Genomic DNA, 23,890 nt, shown 5'->3' on the forward strand with positions numbered 1-23,890 from the left:
AAACAAAGTCTTGATCTGTCTCGCCAGAGGTATGAGCAGTTTCTGAAATTTGTTACCAGGTGAACTCTGTGTAGGCAAGTATGGAGGCTCTTCTAATTACGGATTACAAGCAAGAATGACTACCTAGATCAGAGTTTATATAAGTGATGCCCAACCATTCAGCAGGTGTGAACATGTCCATTTGAGTCCAGCTGAGACCAGTTGAAGCAAGAGAGGCTGGAAAATAGGTGAGTTGGTGAACTAAGCTCAATGGCCTCTGTCTGGGGAAGGGCTAAGGAATCAACGTCCTGATTTCAGACAGAACATCATGTAAGAGCCTTGAACACCTCTTCCTCTCACCCTACTTTCTCTCTTAGTGGTTTCTCTGACCAAAGTCAGTGTACAAACACTTCAGTGTAGAGTTAATGGCATTTCAGTGTGAATGTTAAACATTTCTGGATCTGAAATGCTCTCCATAATGAGACTCCTAGGAGTGTAGGGACCTGGGGGAGGGTGCAGCGGTCAATAATAGCAACAGGCCTGCTGTAGGACACTCACTCTTTGTTGCAGTAACTATAGCACTGATCACACACACGAGCAGGGTTCTCTCTGCAGCCTTCAACCACCATTTTCTTAGTGGAGCAGGAGCTGCACACTAGCCGGCCACAGCGGCGACAATGATGACGTCTGTTAAACTGAGAAATGCCATCAGGAGGAGAAGAAAGAGGGAGGAGAGAAGGGGAGATTGCCATCAATCCATTTATACATGGTATTAACTACCAGTGGCTTACTTTCTAAGAACACCAACTGCTTGGGTCTCTATTGGAAAAGGACACACCAGTCCTTGCCCTCAAAAATTGAACATTTAAAAATATCTGTCAGCTGATGGGCAAAGGTGCCAAGTCGTGGAGCTTTGCAATAGCTCCTGACAAGTTCTACTTGTGTATGGAGGCAACATGTGGAAAAACAAGAAAAAGTAGTGGAGAAGAAGTCACTTTCTAAGCCAGTGCAGATCACATTTCTACATGGTATTGATGACAATGATTAAAAAGTATCCCTTTCAAAATGGCTTTATTTGTTTTCCCCAAGGTTATTTTAGCAGGTGCCATTTGTAACACATGATAAACATGAAGCAAGACTTTTAGGCTGGGCGCGGTGGTTCACACCTGTAATCCCAGCAGTTTGGGAGGCAGAGGTGAGTGGATCACCTGAGGTCAGAAGTTTGAAACCAGCCTCGCCAACATGGCGAAACCCCATCTCTACTAAAAATACAAAAATTAGCCAGGTGTGGTGGCAGGAGCCTGTACTCCCAGCTACTTGGGAGGCTGAGGCAGAAGAATTGCTTGAATCCAGGAAGCAGAGATTGCAGTGAGCAGAGATCACACCACTGCACTCTAGCATGGGTGACAGAGCAAGACTCTGTCTCAAAAAAAAAAAAAAAAAAGACTTTAAAAACATAAACACTTAGGTACAATTTAATTTTACACACAAATTCTTAATTTGTATCAGTCAATTCAGAATTTCTCATCAGTCTTCTCCAAATTATATACCTTCTCTATACATCCATATTCTGATGTGTGTAATATAGTAATATTACCAAGCTCATCAGGTTATTGTAAAATTTAAGAGAGATAACTTAAGCAAAGCACTTAGTATCATGCCTGGAACATATACAGTAGGCAGTCAATAAAGGCCAACTGTTGTCATTATTAGAATTTAAAGATTAGAAACTCTTTCTATAATCTACCCTATATGTAAGTAAACCTTCTATATGGTGGTTTCAAAGCTAGAGAGCAGCTTGTCATGCAAAACTCCTTTTGGTGGCTTGTCATATGTCTCAACAAGCTACAACCAATTGTCCTCCTTGAAGATTTGTAAGTTTAAATAAGGAAAATATCTGACTTTGCTTTCCTAATATCTTTTTTTTTTTTTAAATCAACTTTTATTTTAGGTTCAGGGGCACATGTGCAGGTTTGTTACATAGGTAAACTCGTGACTCAGGGGTTTAGTGTACAGATTATTTTGTCACCTGGGTACTAAGTATGGTACCTAGCAGTTTTTCTTCCCTGAACTTCTCCCTCCTTCCACCCTCCTCTGTCTCAAGTACACTCGGTGTCTGTTGTTCCCCTTTTTCTGTCCATGTGTTCTCAGTATTTAGCTCTCACTTAAAATTGAGAACATGTGGTATTTGGTTTTCCATTCCTGTGTTAGTTTGCTTTGGATAATGACCTCTGGTTCCATCCATGTTCCTGCAAAAGACATGATCTTGTTCTTTTTTATGGCTGCATAGTATTCCATGGTGTATATGTACCACTTTTCTTTATCCAGTCTACAGTGGATGGGCATCAAAGTGACTTTAAAGTACTGCTTCATTTCATTCTAATAGAAATATTACACCTCTTTTATAGATGAGGAGGAAACAGACACAGAGCAATTACATCACCATCGTTTTCATCAGCATTGAGCTGATGTGGCATACTGGGCAGGTACTGCGTTAAGTATGGTGACACATATTATCATATTTAATCCTAACAGCTCCATGAGCCTAAGAATATATCATCCTTAGTTTACAAGTAGGCACATGAAACCAAAATAGTGTATAGTCACACTGTCATTAAGAGGCAGAGCCAGGATTAGAACCCAGGCCCTCTGTCTCCTGAGTCAGTGCATATAACCACTGCTGGGTCACCCGTCTTACTGTCAAAGACACGGGAGCCGGAAACAAGATCCACTGACACCTGGTGACTCCTCCTGCCTCTTTTTTATTATCTCATGACAATGGCAAAGATTTTAGAATTTATGGCTGTTTGAGGGTGTCTACTACCTGTCTGAATCCAGAAAATACATTCTGGTCAGGTCAAAAATAAACCCAAAGTCTTAGATTTGGCAGTTCTGAAAATACCGATATTCTCTTGGGGACAGGCGGTGACTGTAAACTCAGGCTCATGAACTAGAATTCTCCTTTACCTTCTCCTGAGGGTGACGGTGGAGACCGATGCTGCTTACCATGGTGAAGTGCTCCCTGCAGCAGACCATGCAGATACTCTCAGTCTCATCCGGTACCCACTGGTGCCTGGCAGGGGGTGTCGCTGGGGGCACAAATTCCTGTGTGGGCTGGGTTGGTGGGAAACTCCTTTCCCTTAGACTAGGGGAATGTATACTGGAGATACCTGGGAGGCAGAGCCAGAGGTCAGAGTAAAAGATAATCAATATACCAGCTTATAGATGAAGAGGGAATGATAGAATTTCACCATTTTACAAACCGTTATTGAAAGAATAGATCCAGTTAATGATCATCAGTGGCTGTTTGTGTCATAAAAGAGAGACAACTGAACATTGTGTGCCTCCTGATGGATGTGTACACCACCTGCTATCAAGTACACTTACTAAAAAATATTAAGCCTGAATCAAGTCCAGCTTCTAGACCTAACTACAAGTGTCCTGGAAATTCTGGGGATGAAGACGCAGATTGCCACAGGAAGGCAGTCAGCAAAATCCAGCATGTGGGAAGCTCTGGGGAACAAATGACTAGTCTCCTCCACAAATAAAAAAGAGGTAGGGGGGATAAACAAGAAAAGAGGCAGGGAACCTATTGATTAAAGGCGCTTTAAGAGGCTGGTGCAGTGGCTCATGCCAGTAATCCCAGCACTTTGGGAGGCTGAGGCAGGAGAATCACTTGAGGCCAGGAGTTCAAAACCAGCCTGGGCAACTAGGCTGTCTCCATAGATGGATAGCAAGACTCCATCTATACAAAAGAAAAAAATACAGAAGTTAGCCAGACATGGTGGTGTGTGCATGCAGTCCCAGCTACTAGGGAGGCTGAGGCGGGAGGATTGCTTGAGCCCAGGAGTTCAAGGTTATAGTAGCCATGATCATACTACTGCACTCTGGCCTGGATGACAGAGGGAGACTCTCTTAAAAAAGAAAAAGAAAAAAAGATTTAAGAGATATTTCACCAAATGCCATGCCATGTATGGGCATTATTTAGATCTTGAGTCTGGAAAAAACAACTATAAAAAAATCTTGATGAGACAGCTGGACAAATGTGAATACTGACTTGATATTTGAGAATAATAAGGAATTATTATGAATTTGTTTCTAGATGTGATAATGGTATTATGGCTTTGTTTCATGAAAGGCCTTACCTTTCAGAGATTTATACTGAAATATTTATAAATGAAATGATGTGATATCTGGGATTTGCAAATTTTCCACAATAAAAAGCTCATATAGGCTGGGTGCAGATTATGCCTGTAATCCCAGCACTTTGGGAGGCCAAGGTGGGAGGATCACTTGAGTTCAAGAGTTCGAGACCAGCCTAGGCAACAAAGCAAGATCCTGTCTCTACAAAAAATAAAATAATTAACCAGGCAATGGTGGTGTGTGCCTGTAGTCCTAGCTACTAGGGAAGCTGGGGCAGGAGGAACTGACCTGCAGTGAGCTCTGATGGCACCACTGCACTCTAGCCTGGGCAACAGAGTGAGATCCTGTCTCCAAAAAAAAAAAAAAAAGGCTCATACACACACACACACACACACACACACACACACACACACATATCAAAGCTGCTCAGGCTGCCATTTATACAGATGCATGAAGCTGCTCATATACTTGCAAGGCTGAGCCCTCCCCTCAGCTCGGCTGGTTACCATGAAGCATGGCTAATTCTCAAAGTATGGCCAGAAAATGCCACAGTCTGCTTTATGATATGTAAAGAGATTTCTTATCATTTAGCAGAGCAACATTGGCTGGTCACAGAAAAAGAGAGATGTAAAACATAGTGACTCTTAGTAGCACTCAGAAGAAGAGACCTTAGAATCCTGCTCCTTTGACCATTTGGCAAAATAAAACACTTGGCTGAGCTTCTTTTGAGAGTAGGCCATTGTGCAGGGGCTGGAGACCAGGGGACTGGTGAAAAGGGTGACCAAGACATGGCTGAGGGCTTCAAGGAGCTTGTGCTTTGTGTGTGACAGTATGAACTTGAGGGCTAAGTACAGTCAAGCCTCATTAATACTAGATTGCATATTTGTAAAGTTGCTTGTTTGTTAACATTTGTAACCTCAAAAACAATATTCATCTTGCTTTTGTGGTCATTTGCAAACACATGCGGTCATGAAAGTTTTGAGTCACCCATTACTCAACACTGAAATTCCCAGCTGAGGTTGTTTCAACTTCTATACAACAGTGACCTGGCTGGGTGTGGTGGCTCATGCCTATAATCCCAGCATTTTGGGAGGCCAAGGCAGGTGGATCACCTGCAGTTTGAGACCAGTTTGGCCAACATGGTGAAACCCCATCTCTACTAAAAACACAAAAATTAGCTGGGTGTGGTGGCACATGCCTTTAATCCCAGCTACTCGGGAGGCTTAGGCAGAAGAATTGCTTAAATCCAGGAGGTGGAGGTTGCAGTGAGCCGTGATCGTGCCACTGCACTCCACCCTAAGCGACAGAGCAAGACTCCGTCTCAAAAAAAAAACAGTGACCAGAAGATGGGGATGGTAGCGGACAGTGTGGGGTAGTGCCAGAAGCTCAGTGCTGGGGCTAGTTGAATGGGATTTGAATCCCAATTCTGGGACCTGTTAGTGGGGGTGGCCTCAGGCAAGTCACTTAACACTTCTGAATCTCCTTTGTAGAAAAAAGGAAATAGAATAGAATCGTCTAGGAAGAGTTGTTTTTAGGATTTAAGATTACCAACTATGTGAGGTACGTGTATACATGTACACATTTCCCTTAGGAACAAGAGTTCTGGATTTGCTAGTTCAGTGTGGAGACTTTATAGACATACTGCCACAAATAACAATAGTTGACTGTATGTTGAATCTTCTGAGATATATATATAAATCTGGAATGAACCAAGATAAACAATTAATAATGTTGTAACTGGCAATGAAAAAAAGAAGCAAAAAAAAAAATTCTGAAGGATAGAATAAGGCAAGACTAAACTGAAAAATTTTAGTGAATAATCAGAGCCAGTTCTTACCAGGAGGAGCAGCAGGAGAGAACTCTGCTGATGGTGATCTAGGGAGGGTCTCGGGATCTGCAGCCTGGTGGACAATTTCTTGGAGGTGAATCATGGAATCTGTAGAGAGGGAAAATGCTGACAAAATATGGTTCTACCATAAGTATCTTGATTCACCACCCTAGGCATTTAGAACAAAGCTCTGTTGGCTTCTCTGACTGTCATTCCATGACTCTACTAGGTATTAAGAGAATGGAGGAGGTACCTCTAAGCCCATAGCACGCATGTTTCTTAAACGCCTCGAAAAACAAACCACGTTTAGGCATATGAGATAATGAAATGGACACTAGGATTCTACAAAATAAATCAAAAAATGCCCAGAGGAAGTGGAAGACATTGAAATGATGCCCCTGGAGAGTAGGGAGTAAGAAAAAAGAGCTGGCTGGGAACATCGGTCCATACTTATTTCAGTTTCTTCAATGTAGAAGAGGCTGAGTCAGCTCACATACAAGTGATATCTGATGTGATCCTGGGAATAAGGCATACTCTCAATACCAAATGATGGTACTGAAGAGCCCGCTATATCAAGGCCAGACAGAGACCATTTCCAGCATATTTTGCTTTCCAAACCTTTATGTTATTATGTGCATGCAGTGTTTATCTACCACCTTTTAATTCTGGTCATTATTCTACTTCCTCCAAGACCAAGATCTCTCCTATATAATAAAGAGATAGCTCTCCTGAAGTGTATTCATTCACTCTAGATCAACCCAAAATATTAAAAGGGGATCAAATTAAAACTAAGAACGCAGCATGGCATTTCTTCCTCCATGTAGAATCCCCTTCTAGGATGCTAGCAGTTACCTGATCGTTTCTCCCTCTGAGGGTATGGAAGGTCCAGGGCTTTCTCTGCGTATCTGGAAAGCAGTGAGTCCACCTCGTCCATAGTGAAGCCAATCTCCTGTCCAACCAGCAGCTGCTGCAGAGTCTGCACAGCCACAGTGGCCCAATCCACCTTCATGTTCATAAGCAGCTGCTCCAGCATGAACAGGGGGTTAGATGACAAGTGGGAATAGCTGGCCCGGTGCTGCTCAGGCAGGGTCAGCAGAATCTGTTTGTGGGGTAGATCCACAGAGTAAAGAAAATAGTACACAAATTTCAGAAAAAACTCAAGATTCTCACTGGGAAGGGGAAGTGTGCATGAGAACAAAAGGCGCATAGTCAGCTACTGAAACAGACTCGCAGTCTTTTAGGAAGGCTGAGCTCCCCACTAAATTCTGCAGATGGTAATTGAGAAGTACCCCAAGTACCTTCACCAGATGAGGGGTTAGTAAACTCTTCCTATAAAGGATCAGAGAGTAAATATTTCAGGCTTCATGGTCCATAATGTCTGTCTCAAACATTCAGCTCTGCACATGTACCTTGAAAGCAGCCATAGGTAAAATGAGAGTTGCACGTGTGTTCCAATAACACATGCTTTACAAACGCAGGCTGGGGACTGGATTTGGCCCACAGGTGGTAGCCTGCTCACCCCTGGCCTGGACCCTCCAGGTATGACTGAGGTCTCCCTGACCCTTAATGCCACCATTCTGTTTATTTGAGGCTTTACTCAGAATGAGAAATACAAGGTGGTGTCAGTGGTCTAATGAAACCTGGCACCTCCTATGTCCTACAGGTAAACGATGAATCTAAGTTCTCCTTAGAAGTCACGATCACTAGGCTTGAAATATGTTCACTGACCCTGTTCACTGCCAGTTTTCAAGGGTTCCCCTACTCAGCTACAGCACATTGGGTGTATCTTCTTAAGGAACATGTTATGTAGTTCAACTCTTAGTAAGTGGGCCAGTGGTTATATTTATGGCTCTCCTAGCACTTGTTCTATTTGTGTGGTAGTATATAGGACTGCCAGGCAGAATAATTAGAAGAATGCCAGAGGGCCCTAGCTCTCTTCAAACTCTGCTTCACTGGATTACTTTTTCTAGCTGGCGGTTTCCTCTATTAATGTCTCCAAGGTTATACATCAAAGGTAAGAACTTATCTCATCTAATTACATAGACAACTAACCCTCTTTCACTAGCACAGACAAGTTTATCAAGCAGTCGTTTTAAATCCTTACATCAGAAGCCCTTTGGAAGATGTCCAGTCCCTATCCCAAGACCAGTTTTACTTGATCTGGGGTAGAGGTGAATAACCTGGTATTTTTTTTTAAGTCCAGGTGATTCTAATATATTGTCAGAATTGAGAAGCATTGATACAGCAGATACCATGGAAACTATAAAGGCAACTTAAGAGGACCAGGTAGAATTCCCTATGGAGGCAGGACAGGAAGAGAATGACAAGTCCTAGGAGACTCAACTAGGATACAGAGGGCTTCTAGGGTAAAGATTTCATATAGCACAGGCCAGGGATGGCAGGTGCCTGGCAAAAGAGCCATTGAAAAGGCAAGTTCTGAAGAAGAGCTAGGCTCGCAGTCTCTCCCTCAGGTATGCCTTCCCAACACCTCCTTTTCCTCCTTACCTTGGATCCCACATACAGCGCCTGGATTTCACGGTGTCGGACAGCAGTCAGTTGTCCATAGAAGTGGGTGGTGAGGTAGTTGGCCAAGAAGTGAGAAGTGGCCAAGCTAGTGTGCTGGTCGAGGGATTGCTCTGTCACTTCAAGGCACATGGTGGGGTCAGGGATTCTTCGCAGGAGCTATTGTCAAAGGGTAGAGGAGGAAGGTGTGGCCTGCAGAAGAGCTCTTAGACCAGCTTTGTTTTGTTTGAGAATAGAATATTTAGGTTTACTCATTTTGGACTAACCCTTTCTCTATACTTTTTTTTTTTTTTTAACCACCTCTGTAGTTTCCCAAATGCCATGGCTTTGACAGGACCAGAATTCAGCAGAATTCTAGACCCAGCCACCCCATCTGGCACCTAATGCAAGGCTAGGCCCCTTCTGCTCAAGATGACTATAACCAGCTCCTGAAAGATCGGAAGAGGCATAGCTGAGATTGCATGGGATTCAACATGAAAATAAAGCCATCTGATTTGACTAAACTTCTTGTCCCACCCCAGAAGAAAAATGGAAACAACTGGGGACTTACTTGCAGAGCCTTGTCATGATCTCTTCTTTCTAGAAGGTGGAGAAGATGCTTTTGATGAAGGCTGATTAAATGTTCTCTTGGAATGGGGTACAGGCAGCCCCACTCTTCACACAGTTCATACTCCTGGAAGGAAACACACATGCCTTCAACCCCTTTACATGACTGCCTGATTCTTCTCAGCAGTCTTGAGTCTACAAAGCCCCAGGAATGTTTATAAGTGCTGATGGGAACTTCACTATGATGAAAATGATTGAAGCAGGCTTACTGTTCATATCACTTTCCTCTTAGCACTACCATAAAAAAAAGCAGATGACATGTGGCAACAGACACTTGGTGTCAACCCTGGTGAGATTCTAAGGAAGTGGGAAAGACTGAAAAGACTGTTTAAAGGACATAGCCACCCATGCTATAAGAATGGGCAGGCCCAATGTTGTCAGACTTTTAAGTTACAAAACTTTTTTAAAATCATAAAATTTCTGTATTTTAAAATTTTGGCAATAAAGTCAATATGAAAAAATAAAAATTCTGTAGACCAATACTACAAAGGCCAAATAAACATGTTGGTGGTTGGATTCTACCCATGTTCCCCCTCACTACCCCCCAACCCCAATTTGTGAACTGTAGATGAAGTCTGAGAGAATAGAATTCCTAGGGCTTTGCTCAAATATTCCCACGTGGTGGTGTCTGGAATGTCCTCCCCGCAACCCTGCCTAGGACTGCCTTCTTCAGGATGCTTCCTTGTTTCTCAGGCTATGTTAGGTGACCTGCCTGTGCTCCCACAATCTGAGCTTACTTCTGTCATTTGTATATTATGTTGCAGTCACCTAGGGATGCATCTTACATCACCCTCTCTCCAAAATGTGAGCCACTCCAGGGCAAGGACAGCTTAATAATTTTTGTTTCACCACCATCTACCACAGTGATTGGCAAATAATAGGCATGCAATAAGTACTTCCTGAATGAATGAACATTTGAATGAGCATCTACACAGTCAGCTTCTTAAAAGGTAGACAAAATCCTACTTAGCACTCAGAAGTCTAATAAACACATGAACAGATATTCAAATTTATTAGTTATCATGTAAATTAAAACAACAATGAGATACCATCTTATTGCAAACAATGAAAAGTTGGACAATATAAAAAGGTAACAAGGGGCCGGGTGCTGTAGCTCATGCCTGTAATCCCAGCACCTTGGGAGGCCAAGGTGGGCAGATAACTTGAGGTCAGGAGTTCAAAACCAACCTGGCCAACATGGCCAAACCCTGTCTCTATTAAAAATACAAAAAAATTAGCTGGGCATGGTGGTGGCTGCCTGTAATCCAAGCTACTTGGGAGCCTGAGGCAGGAGAATCGTCTGAACCCAGGAGGCCGAGGTTGCAGTGAGCCAAGATTGCGCCACTGCACTCCAGCCAGGATGAAATAGCAAGACTCCGTCTCAAAAATAATAATAAAAATAAAGATAAATAAAAAGGTGACATGGTTATGCAATAACGGGAACTGCGAGTGGGAGTGTAACTGGGGTGAGTGTTTTGAAGAGTAAGTTGGTAATATTCTAGCAAAGGTGAGGACACTCGTGACCAATGACCCAGCAATTCCACTTCGAGAAATACATTCTGTACCTAACGTACACAATGTAGAAAATCTCAGGTATGAACACAGGATGATAATACAAAAGAGTCAACTGTATTATTCTCTATACTTATCTGGATTTTGGCAAACTTCACAATAAAAAAGAATGTGGTATACTTATTTTATTTTATTTTTTGAGACAGAGTCTCGCTCTGTCGTCCAGGCTGGAGTGCAGTGGTGCGATCTCGGCTCACTGGAGTGCAGTGGTGCGATCCCAGGAACTCCGCCTCCTGGGTTCATGCCATTCTCCTACCTCAGCCTCCGGAGTAGCTGGGACTACAGGCGCCCGCCACCACGCCCAGCTAATTTTTTGTATTTTTAGTAGAGACGGAGTTTCACTGTGGTCTCGATCTCCTGACCTTGTGAGCCGCCCGCCTCGGCCAGAATGTGGTATAGTTATTTTTTTAAAAAGTGAACATCGATATGCAGAAAGGGGCTTATACAGCCAGCTAAGGGGTTGTAACTCTGAAAGGAGGATGAAGGGGAACACCACCCAGGAAAACGGTACCTGTGCTTCTAGAATCATGTTCATGACAGTTGATGGGTCCTCAACACAACAGCTCCTCAAGGTCTGCCAGTCACACCACACTGGGGGAGACTGCAAACCCAGAATCTAAGGAAAGACAGGAAAATCTATCAAACCACACTGCAGCTTCTCCCTCCATGAACAAGTCACTGGGCATGCCCACAGATGGGCCATCCCTAGATCTCTGCCCCAAAGTCACGCTGTCAGAACTTGCCAGAAAAGAGAGCAAATTGGGCAAAGATTATTTAGAGAGCAGAGTGAACCTATCCAGGAAGAACAAGCAGGGAGTGAAGGCTGAATATGGAGGCCAGGACTGGGGCCTTTCACTAGTGAAGACAATGCTCTCATGCTTCCCAGATTGTTCTGGGGTCACCTGTCCCATGCTCCTCTACCCCAAACTCCACCCAAGATATTCTTCTGGCTTGAATGCTCTGTGGGATCACCTTTCATACAACATTTTAGCTCTGCATGAAAACTGCCAAGGAAGAATAAAAAGAAACCTTTTTTCACCTGCCATTTTCACTACCCCTGGACTCTGTCTGCTCCAAGGATATGTTGGAAAATTAGCATCTATTTTATACTTGTTATGTAGCCGTGCTTCCTAAATTTGTCTCCCTAAGCCTCTTGAGCTTGAATGTAACAAATATCCCACAAGAATCTTTTAGTTTTGAAATTGTCACCTTCATATATCTTTTCAAAATAGCTCTTGAAATGTTGCTGAAATTTAAAACAAACTTTATAGAAGACACAATATACAAAAACATACAAAAAGCTCAAAAAGACATGTGAAAAAGCCTTTTTGGACTGTAATACACCATTCCAATGTTAATTTTGTTATTTTTACCCTCACTTCATGCAAATGTATTTAAAATTATAGGAATAAGTAACACAGGAACCAGCTAGGAGGCCTCCCTGCTGTTCACCTAAGAACTGAAGCCAGATGCAAAGCAAAACACAGACCTATATTTTCTGTTTCTTAAAGTCCCCCATCATATGAGATAGGTTGGGGTTGATCATAGAGTGAGAAGCCCATTCCCTTTCTCTTGATGCGAGGGCCCATACCTTCTGATACACCTGCAGCTCCGCCAGCTTCCTCTGTAGCTCACACTTTAGTCCTTCTTGGACAGCCGTGTCTGAAATGCAGTAGGCCAGAATCTCCAGGCATGACTCCAGGGGCCACCTGTCCACAAACTGTAGGGCCAGCCGACTTCTCAGAGATGCATCCTTCACGGGAAACAGGTATTGCCAACCTTCTTTGTCTATAAGACAAAAAAGATGCTCAGAGGCAGCAAGCGTGGGACCAGAAGAGTTCAAGAGTCCAGGTTACTTCTTGAGAAAGGGTTTTCTTCAATCTCGTAAAAGAGGAGCTTGGAGGATCTTTAAGATGGATGTGATCTTAACTAGTTTTTACACTTGGAACCATTATATGACAAGGAAAATGCTGTATCTCTACCCTATGTGTGTCTTTAGGTAAACCTGATAATAGCCATGAGACTTTCAGAAGGAAGAGACGGAAAAGAGAAAGGAAGGAAGGAATGAAGGAAGGACAGAAGAGATGAAGCTCTCCATGTTTTGGCATGCTGAACATATAGGACTGTTTCAGACTCACCTTGTCAGTGAAACTTTCCTTTTCCCTGTAATTTCCACCCTGTGCCATACATAACCACTTGAAAGTTATTCCAGGTAGACTAGTTTCACTCCCTGACTTAGATCTCTCTCTTCCACACCCATTTCACAGATCTGATCTTGGAGATACAAAAAACAGACTCCAGGCAATTAAGACCACACAGCCAGTCAGTGGATTTGTCCACCTTTTCAAGGATGGATTTTCTCCTTTCCCAAGGGAGCCAAGCCTCCTACCCAAAAGTCATTCCCTACACCACACCCAACTCTTGCTGCAACACTGCTAGGAAATCCTAGTAGTGTTACAGCTCATTGGCTTTCCACTCTGGTTACACGTCAGAATTTCCTGGGGAGCTTTCAAAGCAGTGGTCATCAAACAGACCCACAATCTGCTTTTATAATACAGTTTTATTAGACTGTAGCCATGCTCATTTCTTTATATATTGACTCTGGCTGCTTTCATGCTGTACTGGAGGGGCTGGGTAGTTATGAGCGAGACTGTGGCTTACAAAGTCCTTTATAGAAAAAATGTGCTGATCCCTATTTTAAAGTAAACACTTGCCTGAGCTCTATCCTGGGCCTCTGGGGAAGGGACCCAAACATTTGTAGTCTGTAGAATTTCACAAGAATTGTGATATACAGTATTGAGAATACTGGTTATGCGTGGCTGTTTAAAGTCAGATGGACTTGGGTTCTAAGCTCTACTCTACCACTTGCCACCCTGGGCAAGTTTCCTAACCCCTCTGAGACCTTGTCTCCTCTTAATAACATGAGATTATAGTGGGGCTTCTCTCTACAGTTACGGTGAGGATTAAATGTGATAATATACCCAGTGAATACCAAATATTACCACTAGTGAAAAAGGGACGCATAGCATTCTGCTCACCACATGCCACAGCACAGCTCAGGACTGCATCCTTTATGCTGCTCAAATCGTCCACATCTCGCCCGTACACTTCAGTGAGCTGAAGGGCCCGGGACCAATCTCTGGCCACCAAGGATTCCTCAAAAGCCTCACTCAGTACATCTAGGGCAATGGGAGAATGTAGGCCCAGGAGAACGGTAGAAAGACTGGCCCAACCACAGAGATTCACTGCCAGACTCTGCCCCTGCTGCAAAGACCCTCGCAGGGGCTCCCAGGTAGCCAGGAGGAAGGCCTCGAACAGAGGGAATTGTTCCAGAAGGCGCTCACACTCCCGGGCTACCTGCTCTGCAGCCAGAGGCACCTCCCTGCGGCCACGAAGTTCCTTCCATGACAAGCTGGGCTTGCTGACCTTTAACCTCGGGGAAGCCCCCAGGCAGGCCACCGTAGCTAGGAGCTTTGAGCGTGACTTAAGAAAGGTCAAGGCAGAGGAGGTGAGGGCTGGGAGTGATGAGTCCCTTGGGGAGGAGTAGGGCTTTCTTTCCAATATAGGGTTCTCAGTTGTCCTCGGGGAGCTCGGTGTAGAAAGCGGGAGGTCATCCAGGCAGTGAGAGGCGTGTAGCTGGGCCAGAGTACCCAGACGAGTCAGGAGGGAGGAGGTCTGCTGGCTTTGCCGGGATGAGCAAAGAGCAAGGGGCTCACAGCAGCAGCTGACGATGACCTGCGGCACACTTAGGCTGAGATTCTCTTGGGCCAGAAGGGCTGCCAGTCTGGAAGGAGAGAAGCAGAAAGCATACAAGGCCTGAATACACAGGCACCATTAACCAGTCTTACAATTTCTTTATGCTTACATGAGCAAATGTAAATAAAAGTTCCTAATCGTCACACTCTATTTTTAAAACACAAAAAGTAGCCTATTAGACATATTGCTCTGCCCTTTATGTTTTCACTGAACACTTCTGCGAGATCTATCCATATCCCTCTACAGAGAGGACCCTCTTTAGTTTTTGCAGTTACATAGTATTCCATTATATAGATGAACCATAACTAGGCTCCTGTTAGTGGACAATGAATTTTCTGATCTGTTGGTACTATATACAAGATTGCAATGAAATGATTTTGCATATAAATCATTTATGTATAATAAAGCTGTAGGATAAATTATCCAAAATGGTTTGCTAAATCAAAGGGCATATGAATTTGCAATTTTAATAAATATTGACAAACTGCCTTCCGATAGAGGCTGTACAAATTTATGTCCCACTTGCATTCTCTGAGAATGCTGTTTTCCTACAGTCTAATCAACTATCATGTTATTGAATTTTTAGATTTTTGCCTATTTATAAAGTGCAGAGTCACCCACTGATTTCATACTTAACAATATACATGCTAAAGGTATCGAGAGAGAAAGCAGGAAACAAGGCACATTAAATTTTCAGTTATATAAGAATAAAAAATTCAGTCAGGAAGAAATCCCCACTCTCTGTGCTAACCCCAAGCACCACCCTTGGCTATATTGATGAAATCATCCGAAGGCCCATGGCTGACTTGCATGGAGGTGGCTCCTACCTCTCTGGGGGAACTTGTCTCTCAAACAGGAGATGTGACACCAGTTGGGAAGAGCTCTGTTGCAGCAGAACAAAGGGATTTCCTACCTTGACCTCCACATGATCTGCAAAGGTAAAGAACATGATCTTTGTTTGCACCACTGACTGCAAGAGTTCAGAGCCCTGTTTCCCAGAATTGAGAAAAAAGTAGTGTCAAGATGAAGACAATATTGAGAGCCTTCTGTTAATTCATTCTAGGTAAAGGGTATTCTCAACATGAACCTGACCACAAGTTTTATCTATATCTTACCACTGCTCTAAAGACTTCCAACCCCAGACGAACTTCAGTGGGCAGATCTAGCCACGGACAGCCAACTCCTGCTCTCTTCAACCCGACTGAAGTGCATGTAGTACTCACTCTGTGGACTTAAGAATCTGGTACTCATATCAGAGACTTGATTCCTCTGCTGGGTCCTCAAATTCACAATGGACCACAGGTCTGACAGAGATATTTTTGAGTCGCTAATTCCAAGAAAATTAATTGAGTACTCCCATGTGCTATACACCTATACTAGCACAAAGATGAGTAAAATAGCCAGAGATGAATAAGAGAGGAAAACCTTATAAATCTAGTGTTCTTGGCTACTGCTGTATCCAGAGCCTTTTAATCATGCATCTTTTCTCTTCCTTGCCCTGAACACTTGCAGGTCTGCCATGAATCTATTGCCTCTTTCTTGCTACCTACCAGGCTCAGAGCTCAAACTTTGAAGGAGAACTGCAGCAAGGGTGCTGCAGTAACTGAAGAAGGTGCCCAAGTAGTCCATCTGCCTGCTGCCTGATGGGGTCTGTTTGCCCAGGTTCTTCTGGAGGAGCTGAGTCTGGATCTGCACAGGGTGGGCCTCTGCCTCTGGAGCTTTCTGGGCTGCCTGCTCCACCAGGGAAGACAGTGGAGGAGTCCTGGGCTCTGAGAGGAGGATGGCAGGAGAAAGGACACAGGCTTCAGTCTGTGAGTCCAGCTTTGGGTCAATTTCTGACTGGATATGTGAACTGTGCCTCCTACACTGCCTGGGGCATCTGATGGCCTGGACACTACACTTACAAGGCAAATATAAAATCCTAAGTCAGTCACTTGGACAAGTGATTCTCAGCCAGGAAAAGCTTTGAGTCTGGAGTGTATAAAATTACTCTGGTGTGTATAGTTCTATTTTTATCCTTGTCTCCGGGGTGGAATAACTTTATGAAGAACACAGCAATCTTTTGGGGAAGGGTTCATCAATATTTACTAAGCACCTGCTGGCTGTATTTCTTATTCATCATGAGAAAATGTATCAGCTGATGGAATGTTCACCATTCTTTCAATTGAGAGGTGGGAAAACAGGTGAAGTTAAGTTACGAGACATTGAGACATGCCCTGGCTAACTAAAGGGCTGATAGATCCCAGTTCTGGAGTCCCAAGCCTCTGCTCCAAAGTGCCTCGTTACTCTCAGCTGTTTCCTCTCCCCAGTTCAGCTTTTATTTGTTCCCAAGCAGACAGCCTTATACCTGGCAGCTCTAGTGCCTCTCTCAGTGACTGAAGGACCTGATCTAGCTGCTGGGAGAGGGTGGTGTGGCTGGCAACACAGTCCTCGGTTAGGCTGGGCCAGCACATCTGAAGCAGTTCAGTGATGCTGCACCGTGGAGGGCCTCCTCCCTTTTCTTCCACACTCTCTATGGAAAGCAAATGAGAAAGAAAAAGTAAAGTCTGTTGCTGACCTAATGTGCCAAGTCCAGGAGAAGAAAAGAGAAAAAAGCAACTCACCTGATTTGGTTTGACTGGCTGACATAAGCAGATAATTGAGACTCTTACTGATTTGCTGAAGAACAACTGGAAAACCTCGAATGCCATCAGCATTTAGGAGTACGTGGTCTATCCGTCGACCTGGAAATAGATGAAGGAAGAGGGAATGCAAAAAAAAAAAATTGAAGTGTTTTCAGAGATTGACACTCAGTCCTGTATTTACCTGTGAAATTTTATCCTCTCCAATATTAAGGAGGAAACACATGCTGTGCCATTTTGGGTGACAACCAGTATACTTGGTTTATTTCATGCCTAAGATTCTAGGACTGCCTCTGGCAAGATGCCTCAGCTGTCAACAACATCAGCAGATTCAGAATCTCTGGCACTCCTATGGAATTGTTGTCCCAAGCCAAATAGATTTGCCTTGGTACTGCCTTCAGTTGTACTCAACTTGAGCGGAGATCATATGTCTTCTTTAATTGCTTTAAGTGGTATCTTGACACTCCAACTAGACTATAAACAACTTTATGGACACAGATTATTTCTTACATCTCTCCTATACTCCCATATGCTCAGGATAATCTGGAAACACAGTAGTCACTAAATTAATTCCTAAATCAGTATATTGAAGAGATATTTGCACTCCCATGTTTCTTGCAGCACTCTTCACAATAGCCAAGATTTTGAAGCAACCTCAGTGTCCATCAGCAGATGAATGGATAAAGAAAATGTGGTACATATACACAATGGAGTACTATTCAGTTATGGAAAAGAATGAGATCCAATCATTAGCAACAACTTGGATAGAACTGAAGATCATTGTGTTAAGTGAAATAAGCCAGGCACAGAAAGACAAACACCACATGTTCTCACTTATGTGTGGGATCCAAAAATCAAAATAACTGAATTCATGGAGATAGAGAATAGAAGCATGGTTACCAGAGGCTGGGAAGGTAGTAAGGGGTGGGAGAAGATGGAGATGGTTAATGAGTATAAAAAATAGTTAGAGGCCGGGTGTGGTGGCTCACACCTGTAATCCCAGCACTTTGGGAGGCCAAGGTGGGTGGATGGTGAAACCCCTTCTCTACTAAAGATACAAAAATTAGCTGGGCATGGTGGCACACACCTGTCATTCTAGCTACTGAGGGGTTGTGGGGGAGGGCTGAGACAGGAGAATCACCTGAACCCAGGAGACAAAGGCTGCAGTGAGCCGAGATGGCGCCACTGCACTCCAGCCTGGGTGACAGAGTAAGACTCTGTCTCAGAAAAAAAAAAAGTTAGAAACAATGAATATGGCCTAGTATTTAATAGCATAACATGGGGGCTACAGTGAATAATAATTCAATTGCACATTTAACAATAACTAAAAGAGTCTAACTAGCTTGTTTGTAACACAAAGGATAAATGCTTGAGGGGATGGATACTTAATTTTCCATGATGTGATTGTTAAGCATTGCGTGCCTGTACCAAAAAATCTCATATACTCCATAAATACATACACCGACTATGCACCTACACACACACACAAATTCCTCATTGATTGACCTGAAACTGTTTCATGATTAAGAGCTTGAATAATATTTTATTTTAGGATATAAGTATTAGATGAGGGGAAGAGCAGATCACTGGACAAAAACAGCATTGTATAAGCCGCTGTGTACTTTCTTTGAAGGACTATAAGGACTATGTAAACATTAAAGGACATTTTAACCAACAGCTCAGAGGTGATTTGGAGGGGTGTATAGAAAAGAGTTAAACAGCAGGCTTGACACTGCTATCCTTAGAACATCTGCTTGCAAGGCTGGCCCTTGGCTGGCACTGTGGACTTGACTGGTAAGAAGTTTCCTGTGCTTACATACTTTCTCTAAATAATAGCAGTGGCTCACTGGCCCTAAACTCTTTGTACAATGTGGTTTATGCTGAACACCTGCTTTCCTTTTAGGAATCTGGAATGTGCTACATGTTAAGCAGAGGGTGTTTTTGTCACCAGTCCTCGAAAAAAAAAAACCTTGGGTGGCTGGGCGCGGTGGCTCACGCCTATAATCCCAGCACTTTGGGAGGCTGAGGCAGGCGGATCATGACGTCAGGAGTTCGAGATTAGCCTGACCAACACGGTGAAACCCAGTCTCTATTAAATATACAAAAATTAGCCGGGCGTGGTGGCACGAGCCTGTAATCCCAGTTATTTGGGAGGCTGAGGCAGGAGAATCGCTTGAACCCGGGAGGTGGAAGTTGCAGTGAGCAGTGAGCAGTGAGCCGAGACTGTGCCACTGCACTCCAGCCTGGGGGATAGAGTGAGATTCTATCTCAAAAACACAAACAAACAAACAAACCAACCAACCTCGGGCCTTGAGTCTCTAATGAGCTTCCCTATATACAACAGCTTGCAACTGCTGGCACAACTCATTGCTGGAGAAATAGGCATAGGCATGCCCTGTGTAGCCACAGGGAGAGGACTCTTGGAAGCTTGCACCTGGTTTCCTCCAGATTTTATCCTATGAGGCTTTTTACTTTGCTGATTTTTCTTTGTATCCATTTGCTGAAATAAATCTTAGCTCTATGACGATAAGCTGATTCTTGAGAGTTCTCCTAGAGAATCACTGAACCTGGGGGTGGACTTGGGGACCCCAGACACATGGGGCTACTCATATCATAACCTATTCACCACTCCTCCCTCTATATTACTAAGGCAGAACAGGTTCCTTTCTCCTCCACTGCTCAGTCCTTCCAATGTTTGGTGCAAGTAGCAAGGACAGGTGTGGGGAGTAGAACGTTGCCTAATTCTACCTTCATATACTGATGCCTTCACATACCTGATTTCTCTAAGAATTCTGTATGCACATTCTGCACTGTTATTCACCTCAAGGTATGATCATCCCTCCAACTGTGACTCATTAAGTTTTCCCTTACACCTGGCTTACAAATTCAAGATGGTCTCAGGTTTTAGGTTAAGTGAAGTTCACCAAGGAGAGGGCATGGAGTCTTAAGGCTCGAATTCCATTGATACCATTTTAAAATGTATATTTCTTCTTTGAATTCACCTATAATTCAATAAAGAATTTCCCCAAATTGCTATGTCTATTTTGTCTCTCAACAGACTGTATTTATGCCATCAGATTGTATGTGACAAAATTTCATAATCCATTCACCATCTGCCTCCTCCAATAACTGCTTTCTTCCTGGACAATTTATCAAGACTCTCAGAAACCCATCTCATTTGAGAATGAAGGGATACAGCTAACACAGCACACTCACCCCGCCTTTCAAGGCTACTATTCAAACGCCGTTCGGCTGTCTCCAAAAGCTGCTTGCAGGTTTTCCAGAGCTGGCACTGAGAGCAAGCTAGGTCAAATGCAGCCATGGCAGGGGGACTGAGGTCTTCCAGAACCTCTCTCAGGGGAGCAGTGGGCTCCACTAGAGCCATGCTTATCCAAAAGTCCTCCTGGAGCATGGGGATGGGGTCTCCAGAGGTGTTGAGCAGCTTGTCGGTCACGTCAGAGATAGAGTAAAACACCATTCCTGGCCGCCCAGCAGAGGAATAAAAAGCAAAGGGTTAAAAGGATTCTTACTACAACTTTTATTAGGTAAAGTAGTTACTTTCAAAATGTTTGAGGTTCATCTGCACAGGGTATCTTTTATGTATATTAGCACTATCATTATGGCCCACTCTTATAGCTTCAAAACAGTGGCATGAAAGGAAGACCAAGAGAAACTCAGAGTGGTCCAGATGAGGGAGGGCTTTTTCCAAATGGAGTCTCAAAGTAGGTTCAGAAAGAACGACGTAGATCTGTGTGTGCTAATCAGAAAAGATCTCTAGAACGCATCACTAAAAAGCAATGTAGACTATAGTATTGTCCTAAGAACCTATTTATATTAAAAACAGGAAGGATGTGTGTGTGTTCTTGTGAATAGGCATAGAAAATTTCTGGGATAATATATAGGAAGCAATATGTGATGGTACCATGGTATGTAGGGCCTAGGTCAGTAAGAGTTGTGAAAATGTGGAACAAGATTCCAACTTCAAGAAGTAATGAAAGGATGGGCTCTTTTGCAGTGCATCCAAGGTTGGGAAACTGAGACCTGTGAATTCTAGGCCTTAAATTTTAATACCCAACTGCACTTTATAGAACAGTAAAACAATATGCTTTATCCCTGAGTAATTACATGGGAAAGAAATAAACTCCTAACCATTTCCTGAAGCCAGAGACAGTGGCCATCAAAACACAGGTTAAAAACAGCATTCACAGTCTTCATTTAAATCACACAGGATAAGCTTAATGCAGTAGGTCAAGTGGTGGTATCTGAACAGCCTGGGCAAGGAGGATGGGCACAGCTGGAAAACTGGACGTATCAGGTTTGCTGTTTTTCAAGGCAGGTGTCCTGTATTGAATTTCTGCTCACCCTCATGAGGAGCCTAGGATTTTAGTGGTTTCTCCCCTTTTACCCCCTCTCCCAGCCACCTCACCACTTATGTTGTTAGCAGGGAAGCCTGACCTGCTGCTGCAGCGCTGCCAATGGCCTGTAGAGTTGAGCGGCCACTGCCAGTTCTCCGAATGGTGCTGCTACCCGCATCTGAGTTCTGGTTTTCAATCTTGTGCTCTACTTGGGCCAGTTCTTGGATCACTTCCTGGTAGCGCTCCATGAACATCAGTTCCCCTGAACTGGGTGAGGACTTCAGGTTGAACGTGAACAGCACCTGTCATAGGAGAGGGAGCGTGTGGGCCCTGGTGGTCCCACTGATTTAGGGAATGTCCATGGATAGGAGATCTTGCCAACCATTAGACTGTGGCCCTAAGATGTCTTTGTGCTTTGTAGGGTCAGAAGAGCACTGAATGTTAGAAGAACAGGTCAACTATAAAAAATAATTCATAAAAGTAAGAAAACCACCAAAGCCTCAGTAGAAAATAGGCAAAAGATGTGGACAATTTCAGAGGAAATATATATGACTAATATATAAATGAGAAAATATTTTTTCCCTTGTCAGTAATCTAGGAATTTAAGTAACAATAACATTTTGCATCTATCACAATAACAAAGCACAAAAATAAATCCTCAGGGGATGGTGTAACATTAAGTGTCACAACTTTTTTGAAAAGCAATTTGGCAATCCATAAAGCTCTAAAAATGTTTACATCTTTTGACTCAGTAGTTTTTATGAGGAACTTTCTTAAAAAATTAATTCAAAAGGCTTAATGCCTAAACGTAATCACCTTGGCACTATATATTACAACTATTACAAGGTTAAAAATAATCTAAATCTTGAGCAACAGGGAAGTGGTTAAATGCAGCTACTTGATCAGACTATTTTAAGGTCACTAAAATCAAGGTTAAAAGACAAATGCTAATATTAAAATGTAAAAATGCATGATATAAAGTTTTAGATTTGAAATAATCTCAGCTATATAAAAGTCATACATATTTTGGAGAAATATTGGCCAAAAAAGTAAATTTTTAATATTGGTTGTTCCATACTATAGGGTTAAAAGTAATTTTATTTTCTTGTTAATACTTTCTGATATTGTCGTATATGTACAACTTATTCTGCCTGTATCCAGGTCAAAAAATAAAAGTTTTTATTGAAAAAAAAAAAAAAAAAAAAAGACCACGGCTCAAGAAAAGGTGGAGAAGTGGAGGACATTTAGGGGTAAAATATCATGGGACTCCTAGTTAAATTGCTCTGGATTTGAGCATTAGAAAGGCTGGGGAGGGGCTGGCATGGTGGCTCGTGCCTGTAATCCCAGCACTTCAGGAGGCCAAGGAGGGTGGATCATTTGAGGTCAGGAGTTCAAAACCAGCCTGGCCAACATGGTGAAACCCCGTCTCTACTAAAAATATAAAAATTAGCCAGGAGTGGTGGTGTGCACCTGTAGTCCCAGCTACTCAGGAGGCTGAGGCAGGAGAATCGCTTGATCCCAGGAGGCAAAGACTGCAGCGAGCCGAGATCAAGCCACTGCACTCCAGCCTGGGTGAGAAAGTGAGACTCTGCTTCAAAAAAAAAAAAAGAAAAAGAAAGGCTGGGGCTGGGGAGGGTCCTATCCTCCTCCAAGGATCATAATTATAATTATCATTAAAGTATAAGATCTAAAATGATCAGAGAAGTTTAAGTAAAAATTGTCCTATTACCTAGAGTTCCCTAGATTTATTCCTCAAAAACTGAACTCACATGAAAGAACAATTCTGACCTACATGTCAAGTAGATAAACTACCAAATACTTTACTACCAGTAAAAGTATCATTAATATGCCAAGAGGGTTTTAAAAATCAGAAGAGTACTATTTTATGTTATTAAGTTTAATAACTTGTTATTAAGTTTAATCAATAGTAGAGGATTTTTATATTCCTCACGGCTAGAACATAATCCTCTTAACATTCCTATGAGGTAGAAAAACCAGGTATTACATTTAACTCCAATTTTCAAATGAGGAAACCAAAGCTCAGAGAGGTTCAGTCTTTCTGATTACCATTCCAGTGCTATTTTCTCTCTACAATACAAATATTCTAGTCTGCTAGCTCTCCATACTTCTTGTATATTGAACTGGCATTCTATTTATAATTGAGACTGGGCGCAATGGCTCATGCCTGTAATCCCAGCATTTTGGGATGCCGAGGCGGGTGGATCTCCTGAGGTCAGGAGTTTGAGACCAGCCTGACAAACATTGCAAAACCTCATCTCTACTAAAAATATAAAAATTAGCCAGATATGGTGGTGCATGCCTGTAATCCTAACTACTCGGGAGGCTGAGGCAGGAGAATCGGTTGAACATGGGAGGTGGAGGTTGCAGTGAGCTGGGATCGCGCCACTGCACTCCAGCAGCCTGGGTGACAAGAGCAAGTCTGTCTCAAAAAAAAAAAAAAAAAAAAAAAGAAAAGGAAATTGTATTATAATTTTTAACTAGATAAA

At 43.0% G+C, this 23,890-nt stretch overlaps 1 protein-coding gene across 2 annotated transcripts in view; it reads right to left on the reverse strand.

Moving 5' to 3' along the window:
- ZFYVE26 (zinc finger FYVE-type containing 26) overlaps positions 1-23,890 on the reverse strand; it is a 68,521-nt gene that overhangs the window by 22,488 nt on the left and 22,143 nt on the right. For both annotated transcript variants that reach the window (XM_055362178.2, XM_004055331.5), the window contains 15 exons: positions 21,484-21,685; positions 20,245-20,508; positions 17,011-17,130; positions 16,755-16,919; positions 15,958-16,176; positions 15,235-15,337; positions 13,690-14,435; positions 12,243-12,439; positions 11,163-11,267; positions 9,024-9,146; positions 8,456-8,632; positions 6,803-7,049; positions 5,960-6,058; positions 2,986-3,149; positions 538-674 (listed from right to left, as the gene is read on the reverse strand). In XM_055362178.2, coding sequence (XP_055218153.1) covers positions 538-674; positions 2,986-3,149; positions 5,960-6,058; positions 6,803-7,049; positions 8,456-8,632; positions 9,024-9,146; positions 11,163-11,267; positions 12,243-12,439; positions 13,690-14,435; positions 15,235-15,337; positions 15,958-16,176; positions 16,755-16,919; positions 17,011-17,130; positions 20,245-20,508; positions 21,484-21,685 — 3,068 coding nt within the window. The remainder of the gene's footprint in view (positions 1-537; positions 675-2,985; positions 3,150-5,959; positions 6,059-6,802; positions 7,050-8,455; positions 8,633-9,023; positions 9,147-11,162; positions 11,268-12,242; positions 12,440-13,689; positions 14,436-15,234; positions 15,338-15,957; positions 16,177-16,754; positions 16,920-17,010; positions 17,131-20,244; positions 20,509-21,483; positions 21,686-23,890) is intronic.

This window comes from Gorilla gorilla, chromosome 15, assembly GCF_029281585.2.
Source record: "Gorilla gorilla gorilla isolate KB3781 chromosome 15, NHGRI_mGorGor1-v2.1_pri, whole genome shotgun sequence".
NCBI classification, from domain to species: Eukaryota; Metazoa; Chordata; class Mammalia; order Primates; family Hominidae; genus Gorilla; species Gorilla gorilla.